This window comes from Hyla sarda, chromosome 6 (genome assembly GCF_029499605.1).
Source record: "Hyla sarda isolate aHylSar1 chromosome 6, aHylSar1.hap1, whole genome shotgun sequence".
In the NCBI taxonomy this organism is placed as follows: Eukaryota; Metazoa; Chordata; class Amphibia; order Anura; family Hylidae; genus Hyla; species Hyla sarda.
Window position 1 is genome coordinate 37,154,903 of NC_079194.1, and position 21,594 is coordinate 37,176,496.

Here is a 21,594-nt window from a genome sequence, read left to right on the forward strand (position 1 = left end):
GTGTATCTTGTGTATTTACTTGGCCTGTTTTACTGACTACTCTATTTTGTATTCTGATTTTGTACCACTCTCATTTGGCTTGTTTTAGCCTGATTTTGTGATTGAGCATTCCCTGTTATTGTATGTATTCTAATATGGTTCTAATATTGTGTATACTGTGCTCCTGATGAAAGAGGAGCCCAAGTGGCACAGACATTCAAGGATGTTAAAGATGGCATATATATTAAAGCATTCATTTACTGATAAAACTCTCGCCCTTTATAAAGGGAGACTTCCCGCTTCTAAGCAGAAAGAGACCACTGTTAGTGGGAGACTATTATCAGCATGTAAACATAGTACCATTATCTTGTTTTGTGCTGGAGGTTGTTGTATAAGCAGCAATGTAAGATAGATTCATGTGTCTTATGATATATTAGTAGTAGCAAAAGGAAGAAGTAGCTTGGGGTAGTAGCAACAGAGGTAAACCCTGTGACAGCCTCAACGTGGGGTGGCTGCTACTCGCAGTGTGTATGTATTAAGAAATTCGTATTTACCCTTTACAAGCAACTTTGTCCTCCTTTAGCAGATTATCCCCTTCCAAGCAATTATGTTTGACTCTAGCAGATAAAGCCCCTAAGAGTAGCTGTGTCCATGTTTATTTGGGATAGTACACAGGCATGGCTCATATCAGTTCTGTAAATGGTGTAGTTCAGTCTTTTGGCAGGGGGTTAGGGAAACTTTCACCTGATTCGTGTATTGCTGCCTTGCTGGCCATTGGGAGGCATTGATTACTACATTCATCAGGTTCATGATTCACTTTTGGCAAATTAAAGCAAAAAAATACTAATTAATTCTTCTACTTTATTCTTTGGACCAGCAACTTGATACAAGTGATCTGGTCAAATAAGAGCAGAAGGCTTCACTTCACCCTCACGGCTTGTATGTCCCAGAGAAGAGAACATTCTTACCAGAATTTCATCTCACTCTGCTAAAATTAAAGAAAAAAAACTGTGTCATTTGATAAAAGTCTTATAATTTTACATACTGTGCTTTATTTTTATCATTACTGATACAGTATGCACACTTTAATGTCATTTAATGGCTTTGTTAAATGTGTTGCTAATAAAACTTTTTTTATTTACAAGGTTTGGATGTCTTGCAAGCATATTAATGGGAACATATTTTGTATATGTTTTATAAGGTTTAGTGTTCCTTTAAATAAGATAATGATAGCAACATGGAGGTCAGTAACACTGGTGAGAAGCATCAGTATGGCTGTAACTGTGGTTTTATTAGCAATTGTTTCTTAATTGTCATTTTGTATAATGTAATTTGACTGTAATAACTAACATTTTTAATTGTCTCTCTACTGGACACAAAGGTCACTAAACATTATTGATATGGCTGAAAATAACTTTTTCACAGTGGTTGAATGCATGAGAAAGTTTATTTGGAAGTGAGATTACAACAGAAATTTTAGAGAGAAATAATGAGAAAAAAATAAGGTTTTCCCTTTTAAAGGGGTACTCCGGTGAAAACCTTTTTTCTTTTAAATCAACTGGTGGCAGAAAGTTAAACATATTTGTAAATTACTTCTATTAAAAAAATCTTGATCCTTCCAGTACTTATTAGCTGCTGAATGCTACAGAGGAAATTCCTTTCTTTTTGGAACACTGATGAATCATGAGCACAGTGCTCTCTGCTGACATCTCTGTCCATTTTAGCAACCATGCATAGCAGATGTATGCTAAGGGCAGCATGGTGGCTCAGTGGTTAGCACTGCTGCCTTGCAGTGCTGGGACTTGGGTTCAAATCCCACTAAGGGCAACAATAAATAAAGCATTATTATTACTTTAATAACGTCAGCAGAGAGAACTGTGCTCGTGATGTCATCAGAGAGCATTCCAAAAAGAAAAGTATTTCCTCTGTAGTATTCAGCAGCTAATAAGTACAGGAAGGTTTAAGATTTTTTAATAGAAGTAATTTACAAATATGTTTAACTTTCTGCCACCAGTTGATTTAAAAGAAAAAAGGTTTTCACCGGAGTACCCCTTTAAGGATAGACAGAAAACCTGGCTCTTTACCCAATGCATGGACCTTTTAGGCCAATTTCTTTCTGTCTGTATTAGGGAAGTCTTCTTACAATCGATGTTGCACAAGACTAAATTTTATTTAATGACATAATCTATGTTTAACTTAAAGGGGTACTCCGCTGCTCAGCGTTTGGAACAAACTGTCATGCCCCCTCCCATAGACTTGCATTGAGAGGGCGTGGCGTGACATCATGAGTGGGGGGCTGTGATGTCACGAGCTCCCGGCACCAGCTCCGGCGTTCGGAACAGTTTGTTCCAAAACACTGAGCAGCAGAGTACCCCTTTAAGAATGAATATCTTGTCTAAAGCAATAAGTCTGTCTTAAAAACATCAGCATGTCGCCATCCTAAACCTTCACTAGTTCCCTGGTACGGCATAGGATAAAACAAATAAATCCTACTCTGGATAAATAAAAAAAAAAATGATATAAAAATAACATGTAGTGAGAGATTTATGAAGCAGAATTCAATACATCAGGTGAATATGACATATCAGTAATTGATTATTGGCAAAAACAATATTCATTATTTTTCTTTATCAGAATATTTTTTCGGACTTATGTGTTTCTTCATTTGTAATTGTAGCCACCTGTCGCATGTATTTTGCTGGTGGAATGTGTTTCACAGGAAATCAGATGGTTCATGTCACGTGTGGCCATCCAGTTCTCATTAAGGACTTTCTATAAAAAAGTGGAAATAATAGAAAAGATTAACTGTAGAATCACAACCACAAATAACAGAAAATAAATTAGGGATCATTTACACAAAAATGGCGCTAAGACCACACAATGGCGCTAAGACCACATTTTTCCAGCAGAGTCTGGGGTCTAGAATTTCTGCTGTGGATATTTTGTAGTGTGAATGGCGCAACTAAATACTGGTAAAACCAATGGGAGGCTACTGCACCGTATATTCCACAGCAAAACTCTGGAGCGGAATTCCGCTTTAAAAATGTGTATTATGAATGGGCCCTTTGGCTATATTTACACGGTGGACATACAGACATTACGCTGCAGTGGGGGTCCCATCCCCAATTGGCATTCTGCTGAACTGTGCACACAGAGGAATTTCCGTTGCAAATATTTCTGCTACGGAAATCCTGATTTTCGCACCCGCAGAAAGAATAGACTTGACTATTCTTTCTGTGGATTCTGCTCAGATGATGCATTTCTGAGCAGTCCTAGCACCTGCCAGATTATTTAACCCATTAAGGACCGAGGGTTTTCCGTTTTTGCATTTTCGATTTTTGCTCCATGCTTTTAAAAAATCATAACTCTTTCAATTTTGCACCTAAAAATCCATATGATTGCTTATTTTTTGTGCCACCAATTCTACTTTGTAATGACATCAGTCATTTTGCCCACAAATCTACAGCGAAACGGGAAAAAAAATCATTGTGAGACAAAATATTTTTTTTAAAAAATGCTGTTTTGTAAATTTTGGGGGCTTCCATTTCTACATAGTACATTTTTCGGTAAAAATGACACCTGATATTTATTCTGTAGGTCCATACGATTAAAATGATACCCTACTTATATAGGTTTGATTTCGTTGTACTTCTGGAAAAAATCATAACTTCATGTAGGAAAATTAATACGTTTAAAATTGTCATCTTCTGACCTCTATAACTTTTTTATTTTTCCGTGTATGGGGCGGTATGTGGGCTCATTTTTGTACCGTGATCTGAAGTTGTTAACGGTTCCATTTTTGCATTGATAGGACTTATTGATCATTGATTCATTTTTTCATGATATAAAAAGTGACCAAAAATGCACTATTTTGGACTTTGGAATTTTTTTGCGCATACGCCATTGACCGTGCGGTTTAATTAACGATATATTTTTATAATTCGGACATTTACGCACGCGGCGATACCATATATGTTTATTTTTATTTACACTGTGTTTTTTTTTTTTTATGGGAAAAGGGGGTGATTCAAACTTTTAATAGGGAAGGGGTTAAATGACCTTTATTCACTTTTTTTTTTTACTTTTATTTTGCAGTGTTATAGCTCCCATAGGGACCTATAACACTGCACACACTGATCTTTATCATTGATCACTGGTTTCTCATAGGAAACCAGTGATCCATGATTCTGCCGCTTGACTGCTCATGCCTGGATCTCAGGCACTGAGCAGTCATTCGGCGATCGGAAAGCGAGGAGGCAGGTAGGGACCCTCCAGCTGTCTTTTAAGCTGTTCGGGATGCCGCGATTTCGCCGTGGCCCCGCGTTATAGATCGGGACCGGACACATGACGTTCCAGTACGTCATATGTCCTTAACCCCTTAACGACGCAGGACGTAAATCTACATCCTGGTGATGTGGTACTTAACGCACCAGGACGTACATTTACGTCCTGAGCATAACCGCGGGCATCGGAGTGCTGCCGGCATCATGCGCGGCAGGTCCCGGCTGTGGATCACAGCCAGGGACCCGCCGGTAATGGCGGACACCCGCGATCCCGCGGATGTCCGCCATTAACCCCTCAGATGCCGTGATCAATACAGATCACGGCATCTGCAGCATCACGGTCACTTAACAGGATGATCGGATCGCCCGCAGCACTGCCATGGCGATCCGATCATCCTGCACGGCAGACGGAGGTCCCCTCACCTGCCTCCGCTGCCTTCCGGGAGTCTTCTGCTCTGATCTGCCTTCCCGCAGACCAGAGCGTAAGATGACCGATAACCCTGATCAGTGCTATGTCCTATAAATAGCACTGAACAGGATTAGCAATCGAATGGTTGCTATAAATTGTCCCCTATGGGGACTATAAGAGTGTAAAAATAAAAGTAAAAAGTTAAAGTAAAAAAATATGTGAAAAACCCCCTCCCCCAATAAAAACGTAAATTGTCCCATTTTCCCTATTTTACCCCCAAAAAGTGTAAAAAAAAAATATTTTATATACATATTTGGTATCGCCGTGTGCGTAAATATCCGAACTATTAAAATAAAATGTAAATGATCCCGTACGGTGAACGGTGTGAACGGTATTCCAAAAAAATGTAATAAAAAATTTAATAAAAGTTTTGTATAAGCAAATATGGTATTAATAAAAAGTACAGATCACTGCGCAAAAAATTTGCCCTTATACCACCGCTTATATGGAAAAATGAAAAAGTTATAGGTCTACAAATAGGGGGATTTTAAATGTACTAATTTGGTTAAAAAGTTTGCGATTTTTTTTAAGCGCAACAGTAATAGAAAAGTGTATAATCACAGGTATCATATTAATCGTATTGACCCAGAGAATAAAGAACACATGTCATTTTTACCATAAATTGTACGGCGTGAAAACAAAACCTTCCAAAATTTTCAAAATTGCGGTTTTCTTTTTAATTTCCCCACACAAATAGTATTTTTTTGGTTGCGCCATACATTTTATGGTAAAGTGAGTGATGGCATTACAACGGACAACTGGTCGTGCAAAAAACAAGCCCTCACTAGTCTGTTGATGAAAATATAAGAGAGTTATGATTTTTTGAAGGGGAGGAGGAAAAAACGAAAGCGTAAAAATAAAATTGTCTTAGTCCTTAAGGTCCAAATGAGCTGAGTCCTTAAGGGCTTAAGGGGTTAAATGTGCAGAATGTCCGCCCGTGTTTTCTGGGTGAACTTTCCTTACATTGTCAGCTGTGTGAACCCGGCCTTACTGTCAGCACTGCAACTGCTCTAAATCATGTGTATAACACTCTCGCAGAGAGCAAAACAGGTGGAGCTCTTTTCCATTTCAAAGGAAGCAGGTCAGGCAGAGACCAAAAAGGAGGCCATTCAGGTGGAGCTTTCTTCTCCCTCAAGCAGACTGTATAAGCAGAGCTCTGATAGGACTGATCACCAGTATGGCATTGCACCGAATTATGGGAACTTATTATTATTATTATAATTATTATTATGTGGGGGGCACAGGACAGGGAGCATTAGTACAACTTATGGCAAAAGGGGCATTAGTGCTACTTGAGGGAACAGAACAGGGGGCATTATTACAACTCTGGGGCATGGGAGGAATAATTACAACTTGAGCCACAGGACAGGTGGCATTATTACCACTTGGGGCACAGTATTATTACTGTATGGTATGAAAGCACAGGGGACATTTTTACTATATGGAGGCATGGGGGGGCATTACATGGGGCAAAGAGGGCATTATTACTGAGAGAGTACCCTTGGGGCATTATTTGTGAATGGGATAATAGTAAGGGCATTATTGATGTGTGGGAAGTAGTGTTGCTCACGAATATTTAAAATTTGAATATTCGATGCGAATATTGCATATTTGTGAATTCGCGAATACGAATATTCGTATTTATTTTTATTTTTTTAACCACAGAGCACATTGTAGTGATCTCCTTCGATGGATACATGCAATACCGCTGCGCAGAAGTCCACGACAACGGCGAAACTCACGGAACGCAGCCCTATGATGTCAGGCATAAATTATTAACTATGCTAAATAGCATGGCTGGTATATTTTTTTTATAAGAAAGGTGGCGACCCTACCTGCACACCTGTGTTTCCCAACCAGGGTGCCTCCAGATGTCAAGCTGTCCAGGCATGCTGGGATTTGTAGTTTTGCAACACTGCTATCTGATCTTATACCATAATTTTAAAGGGGTACTCCGGTGAAAACCTTTTTTCTTCAAATCAGCTGGTGCCAGAAAGTTAAACAGATTTGTAAATTACTTCTATTAAAAAAGTCTTAATCCTTCATGTACTTATTAGCTGCATGAATACTACAGAAGAAATTCTGATGATATCATGACCACAGTGCTCTCTGCTGACATCTCTGTCCATTTTAGCAAATATAAAGCAAGGGCAGCATGGTGGCTCAGTGGGTTCAAAACCCACTGAGGACAACATCTACAAATAGGTCTGAGCGCTACATTAATAAAGAGTTATTATTATTATAATGTCAGCAGACAGCTCTGTGTTCCAAAAATAAAATAACTTCCTCTGTAGTATTCAGCAGCTAATAAGTACAGGCAGGATTAAGATTTTTTTTAATAGAATTAATTTACGAATCTGTTTAACTTTCTGGCGCCAGTTGATTTAAAAGAAAAAAGGGGAGGAGCGGCAACCGCACGCAGTCCTATGCGGGAACCGTACTTAATGTATTTCAATGAGCCGTCCGGAGTGAAACGCAGCCTCTGGTTGGCTCATTTTTCGCCCGCATGCAGTTTCCCGACCGGACCTAAAACCGTGTTCAACCCTGGTTTTAGGACCGGTCGGGAAACCACCAACCAGAGGCTGCGTTTCACTCTGGCCGGCTCATTGAAATATATTAAGTACGGTTCCCGCATACGGCAGCGTGCGGTTGCCGCTCCTACCCCAGCCCCTCTCCTCCCCCCGCCGTATGCAGGAACTGTACTTGTAAAACGCAGAGTGAACCCAGTTTATCCTCACTTTTGCTGAAATTACTTCCAACCATATTGCTGCTGGCTCCAGGAAATAATTTGCGTACGGGAGGAGGTATAAGAGGAGAGAACTACAACTCCCAGCATGTCCGAACTGTTATTATCTGATATCAGAGGACGTTACAGGAGGAGGTATAAGAGAACTACAACTCCCAGCATGTCCAGACTGTTATTATGTGATATCAGAGGATATTACAGGAGGAGATATAAGAGAACTACAACTCCCAGCATGTCCAGACTGTTATTATGTGATATCAGAGGATATTACAGGAGGAGGTATAAGAGAACTACAACTCCCAGCATGTACAGACTGTTATTATGTGATATCAGAGGATATTACAGGAGGAGGTATAAGAGAACTACAACTCCCAGCATGTCCAGACTGTTATTATGTGATATCAGAGGATATTACAGGAGGAGGTATAAGAGAACTACAACTCCCAGCATGTACAGACTGTTATTATGTGATATCAGAGGATATTACAGGAGGAGGTATAAGAGAACTACAACTCCCAGCATGTCCAGACTGTTATTATGTGATATCAGAGGATATTACAGGAGGAGGTATAAGAGAACTACAACTCCCAGCATGTCCAGACTGTTATTATGTGATATCAGAGGATATTACAGGAGGAGGTATAAGAGAACTACAACTCCCAGCATGTCCAGACTGTTATTATGTGATATCAGAGGATATTACAGGAGGAGGTATAAGAGAACTACAACTCCCAGCATGTCCAGACTGTTATTATGTCATATCAGAGGATATTACAGGAGGAGGTATAAGAGAACTACAACTCCCAGCATGTCCAGACTGTTATTATGTGATATCAGAGGATATTACAGGAGGAGGTATTAGAGAACTACAACTCCCAGCATGTCCGCGAGTGGCAATTATTTTTGCATGACGAAAATTCGCAATGTTAAAAAAACGGCACAAATATAACGAATATGTGAATTTCACGAATATAGGATGAATATTTGTCCTCATATTCGCGAAATATCGCAAATTCGAATATGGCCTATGCCACTCATCACTTGTGGGGAGCCCAGTAGGGGCAATTTTAGTGTTTCAGGGGTACAGTTGGTTAATTATTAAGGAGGATGTTAGTCATACTATTATGGTACATTAGTCGGAGCAACATACTCTGCAGAGACGAGTCACATTAGGGAGTAATCATCTTGCCATCAGAGGGAGAAGAAAAGAGAAAGTGAATGACTCTGATCAGAGAAGACGTCACCTGTGAGAAATCTGCACTGTAACATAGTAACATGGGGGAGATTTATCAAAACCTGTGTAGAGGAAGAGTGGTGCAGTTGGCAATAGCAACCAGTTCGCTTGTTTCATTTTTAAAGAGGCCTGGGAAAAATGAAAGAAGCGGTAGAATTATTTCCTTGTCGTGGGCATCTATGCCCCTATTGATGCACCCCATGATTTTATTTGCCTTGACAGCAGCTGCCTGACACTGGTCACTACAGCTAAATTTACTGTTAACTAAGACTCCTAAGTCCTTTCCTACATCAGTCGTCCTAAAGTGTTCTCCCATTTAATACATAATCCCAGCCCGGATTTTTCTTCCCCATGTGCATTACCTTACATCCATCAGTGTTGAACCTCATCTGCCACTTTTCAGCCCAAACCTCCAACCTATCCAGATCCTAGTTTCGCGTCATAGCAAGATGCTTCTTCCGGCCAATAGGTATACGCCTACTTGCCGCAGGTTACATGCATTTATATTGGTAAAAGTAGGCGTGGTGACATGATGCAACATACAAAAACAAAACCAAGTGCCAAAACCAATTAAAAACATATTGACAACATTCATACCTATGGAATCCATAGGTATGAATGATAGACAAGATCTGTCTGCTTTTTTGTGAATCCTTTTGCCTCCGTTAGTTTGTACTACATTTTATATGTTGTCAATATGTTTTTAATTGGTTTTGGCACTTGGTTGTGTTTTTGTATGTTGCATCATGTCACCACGCTACTACTTTTACCAATATAAATTCATGTTACCTGCTGCAGGTAGGCGTATACCCGGAAGAAGCATCTTGCTATGACGCAAAACTAGTCGCCTCCTGTGGTTTACCCCGCGTCTTATGGCGTGCGCCCTCGCTCCCCGCGTGTCAGTGACTTTTTATCCTGTCATCCACTGCTGGTGTTCAAATATATGGATACGTTGTTTGCATCAAACTGGGTGAGTGCGACTTTTGTCTTCTTGTTATAAAGTGGATTCCTGCTCCTTGATTGATAGTCTGCACCACCTGGAGATTTCTACTTTACTTAAGTCACTGTGTCAGCGGCCCATCCTCTGCACATTTCAGGGCATTGTGGTTGCAGTAGTGCCGGTGCGTCTGTGCTTCTTTCTCAATTGTAATATATTAAATAGAGTAAGACCCAAGACGGACCCCTGTGGTACCCCACTAGTAATTACTTATATGGACTGCAGAGCCTATGTAGTACAGTACTAGCATCTCCCGCTATACTGTGCAATGGAAAAATATCTTGTATACTAAAACCAATATTATCAATAATACCAGTATACCAGGAGGAATATTATTGCCATACATATCACCATCATACTGTTACTGACCAAATCCTGTATACTGAGACCAATATTACCAAGAATACCAGTATACAGTATACAAAAAAGCTAAAAACTAATTCCCAATCACACCACAATCCACTAGTCAGTGCAGTATAGGTGGAAGAAGCAAAACCATTTATTGTCCAATATAATATTAGATAATAAATAGTTTAGCTTTTTCTACCTATTCTGCACTGACTAGTGGATTGTGGTGCGATTTTTTATTTTTGCTTTTTTGTTCAGCCTTGTCATCCTGGTTGTTCATTGGTAACATACCAGTTCCCTTCCCCACCCTGCACATCCTATGTTGTTGTCTTCGCGCAGTGAGACTGATGGGTGTTTCATAGTATTGTGGCTATCCCACAACCTACCCAGGTGAGCACCTTGTTATATATATTTTCTGTATCACTATTGATATCTGATGTTATTACCTTATGAGGCGGTTCATATTTTTTGTTTTGTTTTCAGTATACAAGGAGGAATATTATTACCAAACATATTACCATCATACTGTCACTGACCAAATCCTGTATACTGAGACCAATATTACCTAGAATACCAATATACAAGGAGGGATATTATCACCATACATCATACTGTTACTGACCAAATCCTCTATACTGATATCAATATTACCAATAATACAAGTATACGAGGAGGAATATTATCACCATTCATATTACCATTATACTGTTACTGACCACATCCTGTATACTGAGAACACTGTTACCAATAATAACATGATTTAAGGAGGAATATTATTACCATGATAGTTACTGGCCAAATCATGTATACTGATCAATATTACCAGTAAAATACCAGTATACAAGGTGGAAATTTACCCCCACACAGGGAGTGATCCACTTTCCCTTCTCTTCTCATCCAGCCCAGACCATCATGATTATTTCTTCTAGCCAAGATCTGTCTCTGAAGAACCTCCAAGACAAACATTTTAGGCTCCGCAGTTTTCCAGCACTTTATAGAGCCCTAAACAGTATTAATGCCCAACCCCTTGGTGTTTCACACAGTAGAGTGGGTAGATAAGTGGGTTGAGGAAGAGTAGGTAGACCACCTCCCTCCCCCATTAGGTAGTTAGGTCACTCTAGTAGGTAGACAAATCACTTCACATAGTTTTCCCAATTACATAGCTGCCCCGAGTAGGAAGGTACTACCTGTACGTAGGTCACCCTGTAGATAGTTACACCCTGTAGGTAGGTTTCCCTGTAGATAGTTGCCCCTTATAGGTAGTAGCCACCTGTAAGTAGCAGCCCCCTGTAGTAAGTAGCCCCTTGTCAATAGCAGCCCCCTGTAGTTAGTAGCTCCTTGTCAATAGCAGCCCTCTGTAACTAGTAGTCATCTGTATGTAGCAGCCCCCGAGGCTAGAAGCCCTCTTAAGGTATCAGCACCCTGTAGGTGTTAGGCCTCTGTAGGTAGCAGCCCCCGTGTAGGTAGAATACTCCTTTTGATAGTTGCCACTTCAACAAGATTAAAAATAATATAAATAAAAAAAAAAACATACTCAATTTCCCACCGCGCAGTCTCCAGCATGTCCTCTCCTCTTTCTCCCCTACTCTGTAGGCACTGATGACATCACTCATCTTTGCCAGAGTGCAGAGGAAAAGCTACCTGGCCTCTTGTAGCTGCAGGAAAATTCAGGTGGCCACAAGAGTGATTAACAAGGTGAGGAGCCAATTTGTTTTTCGCTCAGTTGAAAGTGAGTGTACATTTAACTGTACATTTAAAGGTAAATGCGCCACTGATAGCTGAGATAGTTCTACAGACCAACTAGCCTATTGAGCATATATCCCCACCCCCTCCAGCCCAGCCAGCCCCTGATCCTGCCTCTCTCAGTCTAATACTGCACTAATACGAGGTTTGCCAATGGAAAAAAAAAATTCTTCCTGTCTCTCTGAGTGTGTCAGAGAGAGGCATGTCTAGCAGTCAACGATTTTCACCAAGAGCTACACTACCCAAAAGAAGCCATTGAGAGTATTTAATAGGTTAGAGGAAGAAGCACTTTTAAACCCTCTTGTGGCAAGATACAGTGTTTAATGAGACCACATCTGTAATTATTTACATATCTGCCTGAGAAATAAGTGCAAAGTTTTCTTACAAGCTGACATTTTTGCCGGTGCATTGTTTTTGTTTTATTTTATGTGCATTATTTATTTATGTGTGTATTATTACTATATGGCAGTATTTTATAAGCCATGTATGCAAGTAGTGTAGGAGCAGTGTACTGTAATATTACAATTGAGTACTTTATGACAGTATTTGAGTCTGTCTGAGTTGCTGCATCTTCACAGTAAATAAGTAATTATAATTAAGAAATGTAAATAGCAACTTAGGTCCATTCTATCTAAATCAACTAGATTAGGAGGAGAAAAAAGGGGAGGGATAAAGAGAGGTATTTAACAATTTCTTACTTTGATCAATTGGAGAGTAGCACCATGTTACATCAGGAACACTCGCGTCAAAGCAGCATCCTCTGTTAAAACACTGTCTCTCGGTAATTCCGGGGTCACCACATCGTTTTCTGTCCAGGGGACCCACAGCACACACGATATTGTCTACGAAACAATTATTTGCCTGTCATTAATACTGATGTATGATTATTGGATCTATGTCTGCAGTGTTATAGCACTTACTTTTTGACTGTTTATGGAAGCACCACTTCACATCAAGATTACTGGAGTCAAAGCAGCAGTCTTTGCTTCTGCATTCATGAGGACTAATCCCGGCATATCCACATTCTCTTCTTAGATGAGGAGCTCCACCACACTCACTTGCTATTACCATTAAAAAAAAAAAAAAATTTTTACAGAAAATGTACCATAATATGGGTTGGTTTACAGTATTACTAAATTCTCTACTGTAAAGAATTTGTGCCATGGTATGGATTCATAAAGCAATGTCCATGCATTTCTACGGGCCCATACAGTACCTTCACATACCTTCAGTTTTATATGATAGTAACATAGTTCATAGGAAGGAAGGCAAAAAACCCTCATACTAGAGATAAAAATTCCTTCCCAACTCCAAATATGGCATCAGAATAAATCCCTGGATCAACATTCTGTCCCTATAAATCTAGTATCCATAACCTGTAATGTTATTATTCTCCAAAAATGCATCCAGACCCCTTTTGAAATCTTTTACTGAGTTCACCATGACCATTTCCTCTGGGAGAGAGAACCCCCATCTGTGCTGTTTTTCTTGTATATATCTTCTACAAAAGCAAATGGTAGACTGAGACAAAAATCATAATCAAATATATATTTTATTGAAATTACAAAAAAAAATTCTAAAAACACATAAAAGGCACAAAACAGGGTAGAAAATTGCAACAAAAATATCCCGGCAGTAAAATGGTGCTGTATTATATGTAAACACGCAACAAAGTGAATATATCAAGTAACCGGATCTTATTGCACAAACCCTAAATGGCCCAAGAATATCCGTACATGTTAACTAAACAGTCGGAAAATATATGTGAATACTGACAAAATAAACCATACCCCCTCCTGTAGCCAAAAGAGGTCCCCCCAGAGCTGCACAAGTTACCTGCGGGTCACACAGACAGTTTCCCTAATGCGCGTTTCGCGTTCCGCTTGATCACAGGGACTGGTTATCTTTTATTCCTGACCCTTTTATTCCCATAAGTGTATTTACCTCTTACAGTGAGAATTTCATATATTTTTAAAAGTCTCCCATTTAGTGTCAGTATTCTTGTTTTTCGGGATATTCTCCCAATTTATATTGTTAAGGGCTTAAGGGCATAGTAAACAATGAATTCACGAAGTCTTCAGACCCTTTTACTTTTTTCACTGTGTTGCTATGTTGCAGCCTTGTGCTAAAAATCTTTTTTTTTAATAAATTAAATTTTCCTCCATCATTCTGCACTTAATACCCTAAAAGGACAAAGTGAAAACATAATGTTACAAATCCTGTTTCTAATTTGGTTAAAGGAAAAACTAAAATCTTGCTGTGACACAAGTATTCAGACCTTTTTTTTCAGGACTTAGTTAAATCCCTTTTGGCAGTGATTACAGCCTCCAGTCTTCTTGGCGATGAGATCTCAAGGGGTGCACACCTGGATACAGGGATTTTATGTCATTTTTCACAGTCCAAGGTGAAAAATTCATGGCAAAGGGGCGCCGTCCATAGGACAATTTCGATTTACTGGGCACAAGGGCAGCAGAAGGAACAAATTGCAGTCCACTTGGTAACGCTCCAGGTCTAAAACTTCCCACTCCACTGTCTAAATGTAAGTCTCTGGCAATGTTGGCCGACATTTATCATTGTCTTTAGACAGTTTTTTTGTGTCTAAAAAAGGGGCAAAAAAGGAGCAAGCAGGGTTTTTTGCGCCTTTTTCCCCCCTTTTTATTTACACGTTTCTGCTGATTTTAAGTTGCAATCCACTGATTTTGGCAATACACATGATATGGAAGGATTTTATCAACTGCGCTTTTTTGTGAAAAGGAGCAAAAAAGGCGCAAAGCCACTTAAGTCTCTAAAACTACACCAGCCCAGACATGGGGGGGTATGTAGGAAGGATTTTTCCCTGTTTTTTTTACTGTGATTTGTCTCAAATTTCCTTTTATGTCACTTTTTGTGACAAACAATTGCGCCAAATGGTTTAGAACAAAATCACTGATTTCACTTTGTTAGTCGGGATTTCAGTTACAATCATTCTTTGGTCTGGAATTCATTAATTGCGACTTTTCGATTTGGTGCAAGTTTAGGCGCAAATACCTTCATTTAGGCGCAAATCTACACCATGAATAAAGTGGCAGAGAAAATAGCTACAACAATAGAACGTCCCAAAGTCAGATTTACTGCCTGGAATTCTGGGGTCTGCGCCTTTTGTAGGGCTACATTTGTGCCAAAATAACAAACTTGCGTACGGCAATTAATAATTTTGGCACAAATATGCTCCATTTGACGCAAAAAAAAACATACATAAAATCACACATTGCTACACCATTATTGATACATGTCCCCCATGGTGTAGCTTTTTGGTGTATGTGAAGAGCGAAATTTCAGAAAATGTGACCTGCACAAAAGTTATCAAATGCTCTTTGACCATTTAATACATTTGGTGCTGCTACACATTACCGGCACACAAAAAAAAAGGTGTAGAAAAATGCTTCGCTTACACCTACAATAATAAATGTGGGCCGATGTCTTCAATATTCCAAAAAAACTGGCTTCAGCTTTAGCGCCTCACATCATCATAGCAACAACCTTTCAATCTATGGGGTTCCAATCTCCAAGGGAGGTGATCACCTCAGCTTCTTCAATAGGAACCTTAGGGTCTATTCACACGGCAGAATTTCCACTTCCGGAATTCCACCTCAAATTAAAGCCCATAGACTTCTATGGGATTCCACACTACCATTTATACTTCTGAATTTCCGCTTGCGGAATTCCGCTAGTAGAATTTAAGAAGTGTGAATGGGCTTTAAAGGGGTACTCCACCCCTAGACACCTTATGCCCTATCCAAAGGATAGGGGATAAGATGTCTGATCGCGGGGGTCCTGCCACTGGGGAACCCCGCAATATAGCATGTAGCACCCACCTGTATATGCTTCCGGAAGCGCTGGAGGTTCTGGCTCCCGACCACAGGAACAGAAGATTGTGACGTCACGACTCTGCCCCCGTGTCACGTCATTGCCCCCTCCCATAGACTTGTATTGAGGGGGCAGGGCTTGACGTCACACGGGGCGGAGTCGTGACGTCACGATCTTTCGTCCCCATGGTCGTGGGGCCAGAACCTCCAGTGCTACCAGAAGCATATACAGGTGGGTGCTGCATGCTATATTGCGGGGGTCCCCAGCGGCAGACATCTTATCCCCTATCCTTTGGATAGGGCATAAGATGCCTAGGGGTGGAGTACCCCTTTAATTTGAGTCGGGATTTGAGCTTAGAGGACACCGGGACGGATCTTACCTGTCTCCTCGGTGTCTGCTCCGTCCCAGGATCCCCTGCATGGCCGGCGCTCTCCTTTGTCGTTGTCACATTGTCGCGCACGCCGTCCCGTCATCCAATAGGAGCGGCGTGCGTAGCGACACGATGATGGCGACGGAAAGCGTGGATCCCGGGGAAGAAGATGTCCGGAGCATCGGGGACACCACGGGGACGCGGTGACAGCGATGGAGCGACATCCAGGGCAGCGGTGATGGGTCCGGATCGGCGGGGACACGTGAGTATTACCTCCTATACCAGTGATCTTCAACCTGTGGACCTCCAGATGTTGCAAAACTACAACTCCCAGCATGCCCGGACAGCCAACGGCATGCTGGGTTCAGAATCTTTTTTTTCTAGATTTTGGACCTTTAAAATAGGGTGCGTCTTACATGCAGGTGCGTCCTCTATGGCGAAAAATACGGTATGTGTAACAAGTCCAATATTTCATAAAAAATAACCTTGAAGTGGTGCATTAGCATAGATGGTATTGAGCAGGTGACGGGCAGTGCCTGGTTTCCTCCAGACATGACATTCGGATTGTTACCAAAAATATTACCTTGGGTTCATCGACCAGGGACAATCTAGTTTATTAAACCTTGTGCCAAAGATCAGCAAAATAGTGGTCCATAGAAACCAGATTCCAGCTTTTTAAAAGCAGGAATCTGATTGGCTGCTATGGGCAACTTCTTCACTGCTCCTCTGCAAAAAGTTTGATGAATCTCCCTGCGAGAGAGTTCTTTATGTTCTTCTTAGTAATCTTCAGGTGGCTCTTATGTATCTTTTATTGAGGAGATAGAAGAGACAGGTGCTCCATAGAGTAGTAACGTTGAGATCCCGTGGTGAGATAAAAATATAAATAAATTGCTCACCCTGGGTGGTTGTGCAACTTCATACACAACAATGATGTAAGCATAGAATAATCATAGGTCGACTGCTGCCCTCCGGTAGATATATGGCAATATCAAGGAAAGACTTCAAAGGAACCCAGCTCCACGGCGCTGAACGGCCACAACAGGTGAACCATAAAAGGGAGTTTATTTGACCAGAATGCACCGCGTTTCGCTGCGCATGCGCAGCGAAACTCGTTGCATTCTGGTCAAATAAACTCCCTTTTATGGTTCACCTGTTGTGGTCGTTCAGCTCCGTGGAGCCGGGTTCCTTTGAAGTCTTTCCTTGATATTGTTTTATTGAGGAGAGGCTTCCTTTTGGCCAATCTACCATAATGCCTAGATTGGGGGAGTGCTGCAGTAATGGTTTACCTTCTTACCATTTGCATACAGGGCTTTAGAGCTCAGTCAGACTGGCCATTGGGTTCTTGGTCACCTCTCTTACCAAGAACCTTCTCCCTGATTACTTTGTTTGGTTGGGTGGCAGCTCTAGGAGGAATCTTGGAAGTGATTATTTTTAAGAATTGTGAAAACCACTCTACTCCTAGGAGCTTTCAGTGGAGCTAAATGTTTTTGTACCCATCTCCAGATCTGTGGCTCCACGCATGAGGTGACGCTGATCAAGGATTATCAGGAGAAAAGGGAGGCCTCAGAGCACAATTTCAATTGTCATAGCAACGGGTGACATTTTAGTTTTTCATTTTTAACCACTCAAGGATGCAGGGCATACAGGTACGCCCTTGTGTCCTGGTACTTAAGGCACCAGAGCCCTGTACGCCCTGACGCATTAAGTTGCTTTGAAGCAGTAAGAGCTTTAAAGTACTCATTGCGTATGTCGGGCAGTGGTGATCCTGCTGCTGCCCGACATTTAACCCTTTAGATGCCGTGATCAATACTGATCACAGCATCTAAAACGAAAGTGAAACTTGCCGGTAGCTCAGTGGAGCTCACGGAACCCTCCCACAATGTGATCGTGGGGCTTCTGTGAGCTAAAATGGAAGAGGAGGGTCACCTTACCTGCCTCTTGCCGCTGATCTTTGATCCACTGATGTTTGCTGGCTTATCCAGGCTATATCAGTGGATCACCATAGGCATAGCATTATACAGTGAATGCAATCTAATGATTTCATATATAAAGGACAATGTTATGCATACCAAAAGTAAGCTTTTTTTTTTTTAAGTAGTACAATATTAGAAAAACTATACAAATTGGATATCATTTCAATCGCATCGATCTTTAGAATAAAAGTAATCTATGATTTTTAACCTAAATGCATAGTGCACTGCTTAAAAACCAAACCCCTCCAAAAGTTGCAAAATTACAGTTTTCTTATAAATTTCTGTCCACAAATAATAATTTTTTTGTTTCGTGGCACATTTTATGTCTGCCATTAACCCCTCAGATAACGTGATCAATACTGATCACGGTATCTGCGGAAATGGACTTGAAATGGATGATCAGATCGCCCCGCGGCATGGCTGCGGGGATCCGCTTATTCAAGATGGCGGACAGGGGTTCCTCACCTGCCTCCATCCTTCCTTCTTCTCTGGTCTGCTGTCAGCAGATTAGAGAAGTGTCGACGATCAATTCAATCAATGACCCGGAAAAAAAGGGTGATTGGTGCCCAGCAGGAGTGAGGTGGCACCAGCTGAAGGCACACTGGTTGCGAAACACTGAGAGTTTGTTACCTAACTCAGTATTTCGCAACCAGTGTGCCTCTAGCTGTTGCAAACTACAACTCCCAGCATGCACTGATAGACTTTGCATGCTGGGAGTTGTAGTTTTTCAACAGCTGGAGGCACACTTGCTGTGAAACAGTGAGCAACATACTCTCAGTGTTATGCAACCAGTGTGCCTCCAGCTGTTGCATAACTACAACCCCCAGCATGCACAGACAGCCAAAGGGCATGCTGGGATATTCACACGGGTGGGGGTTTACAGTGAGTTTCTCGCTGCAAGTTTGAGATGCAGCAAATTTTCCGCTGCATCTCAAACTCCCAGTGGGAAACTTACTGTAAACCCCCACCCGTGGGAATGTACTCTAAAAACACTACACTTCACAACACAAAATAAATAGTAAAGCACTACATATATACACATACCCCTACACAGTCCCCCCCCCCCCCCCCCAATACTAATGAAAAACGTCTGGTACGGTTTTCAAAATGGAGCCTCCAGCTGTTGCAAATCAACAACTCCCAGTATTGCCGGACAGCCATTGACTGTCCACGCATGCTGGGAGTTTTTCAACAGCTGGAGGCACCCTGTTTGGGAAACACTGCCATAGGGTAATTTTGGTATCGGAGGCAAGTGTAATTCTTGCATCCAGGTCTAGCCCTATACAAATCCCTAATTTAGGCCTCAAATGCACATGGCGCTCTCTCACTTCGGAGCCCTGTCGTATTTCAAGGCAACGCTGAAGTTGGGGTCTACTCCATATGTTATTGAAAAAAAAAAATTTTTACACTAACATGCTGGTGTTGCCCCATACTTTTCATTTTCACAAGAGGTAAAAGGAAAAAAGACCCCCAAAATTTGTAACACAATTTCTTCTGAGTACGGAAATACCCCGTATGTGGATGTAAAATGCTCTGCAGGTGCATAATAAGGCTCAGGAGTGAGAGCGCACTATGTACATTTAAGGTGGTTTGCACAGGGGGGGCTGATCGTTACAGCAGTTCTGACATAAACGCAAAAAAAAAAACACCCACATGTGACCCCATTTTGAAAACGAAACCCCCCATGATATGTAAAAAGGGGTATAGTGAGCCTTAACACCCCACAGGTGTTTGAAGAATTTTTGTTACAGAAAAAGACCCCATAATTTGTAACACAATTTCTTCTGAGTATGGAAACACCCCATATGTGGATGTAAAGTGCTCTGCGGGCGAACTACAGGGCTCAGAAGAGAAGGAGCGCCATTGGGCTTTTGGAAAGAGAATGTGTCTGGAATTGAAGGCCATGTGCATTTACAAAGCCCCCATGGTGCCAGAAAAGCCCCCCCCCCCCCCCCACATGTGACATTTTGGAAACTACACCCCCCATGGAACATAATAAAGGGTGCAGTGAGCATTTACACCCCACTAATGTCTGACAGATTTTTTTGAACAGAGGTCCGTAAAAATAAAAAATGTAATTTTTCATTTGCACAGCCCACTGTTCAAAAGTTCCGTCAAATGCCAGTGGGGTGTAAATGTTCACTGAACCCCTTATTAAATTCTGTGAGGGGTGTAGTTTCCAAAATAGGGTCACATGCAGGGGGGGGGGTCCATTGTTCTGGTAGCATGGGGGCTTTGTAAACGCACATGGCCCCCAACTTCCATTTCAAACAAGTTCTCTCTTCAAAAGCCCAATGGCGCTCCTTCTCTTCTTCATTGTAGTGCGCCCATAGAGTACTTTACATCCACATATGGGGTGTTTCCATACTCAGAAGAAATGGGGTTGAAAAATTTTTGGAGGCTTTTTCTCCCATTACCCCTTGTGAAAATAAAAAATTTGGGGTAACACCAGCATTTTTGTGAAAATAAATCACATTTTTCATTTTCACGCCCAACTTTAGCAGAAATATGTCAAATACCTCTGGGGTGTAAAGGCTCACTGTACTTCTTGTACGGTCCTTGAGGGGTTTTATTTCCCTAATAGTGTGCAATGTGTTTTTTATTTTATTAAATTTTTTATTTTTTGCTGTTATGATGCCATAGGGGCTTCCTAAATGTGACATGCCCCCTAAACCATTTCAGCAAAATTTGCTTTCAAAATGCCAAATGTGGCTCCTTCTCTTCTGAGCATTTTAGTGCGCGTACAGAGCACTTTGCATCAACACATGGGGTATTTCCACATGTGGAATGGGGTTACAACTTTTGGGGGACATTTTCTCTTATTACCTCTTGTAAAAATAGTACATTTGGTGAAAAATAAAGTTTAGTGAAAAGGCTCACTGTACCCCTTGTTTCCAAAATATTATGCCATGTGTTTTTATTTTTTTTATTTTTGCTGTAATGGCACCATAGGGGCTTTCTAAATGTGACATGCCCCTCAAAAACCATTTCAGCAAAATTCATTCTCCAAAATCCCAATGTTGCTCCTTCGTTCCTGAGCCCTCTAGTGCACCCACAGAGCACTTTACATTCACTTATGAGGTATTTCCTTACTCAAGAGAAATTAGGTTACACATTTTTTTTTGGGGGGGGGGGGGGCTTTTTCTACTTTTACCCCTTGTAAAAATTCAAAAACTGGGTCTTCAAGAACATGGGTCTCCTTCACATTGCTGCTATTCAAGTGAAACACCTAAAGGGTTAACAAACCTTTTGAATGTCATTTTGTATAATTTGAGGGGTGCAGATTTTTAAAATCTTGTGGAAAATTGCTGCTGAACTTTGAATCCCTCTGATGTCTTCCAAAAGTAAAAACTTGTCAACTTTATGATGCAAACATAAAGTAGACACATTGGGGGAGATTTATCAAAGGATTTAGACTGGTTTTTCTTGTCTAAATTTGTCGCACAGAAAGTCGCAGTCTAAATATGTGCGACTTTTCTGCGCCTTTTGCTCTAGAGGATTTGAAAATGCATTGGTGCTGAATTTATCAAAAGCGACTTTTCAGCGACAAGTCGCATAGGCTGAAAGTACGCCGAAATGTCAGACCATACTGGAGCAGGTTTAAAT

At 41.1% G+C, this 21,594-nt stretch overlaps 1 protein-coding gene across 1 annotated transcript in view; it reads right to left on the reverse strand.

The window, feature by feature from the left end:
- Nucleotides 1–1,998: 1,998 nt before the first annotated feature.
- Nucleotides 1,999–21,594, reverse strand: part of LOC130275491 (putative gastrointestinal growth factor xP4) — a 67,946-nt gene continuing 48,350 nt past the window's right edge. Inside the window, exons 5-7 of the mRNA XM_056523536.1 lie at nucleotides 12,720–12,860; nucleotides 12,498–12,641; nucleotides 1,999–2,751 (exon numbers count right to left, since the gene is read on the reverse strand). Coding sequence (XP_056379511.1) covers nucleotides 2,741–2,751; nucleotides 12,498–12,641; nucleotides 12,720–12,860 — 296 coding nt within the window. The 3' untranslated portion in view covers nucleotides 1,999–2,740. The remainder of the gene's footprint in view (nucleotides 2,752–12,497; nucleotides 12,642–12,719; nucleotides 12,861–21,594) is intronic.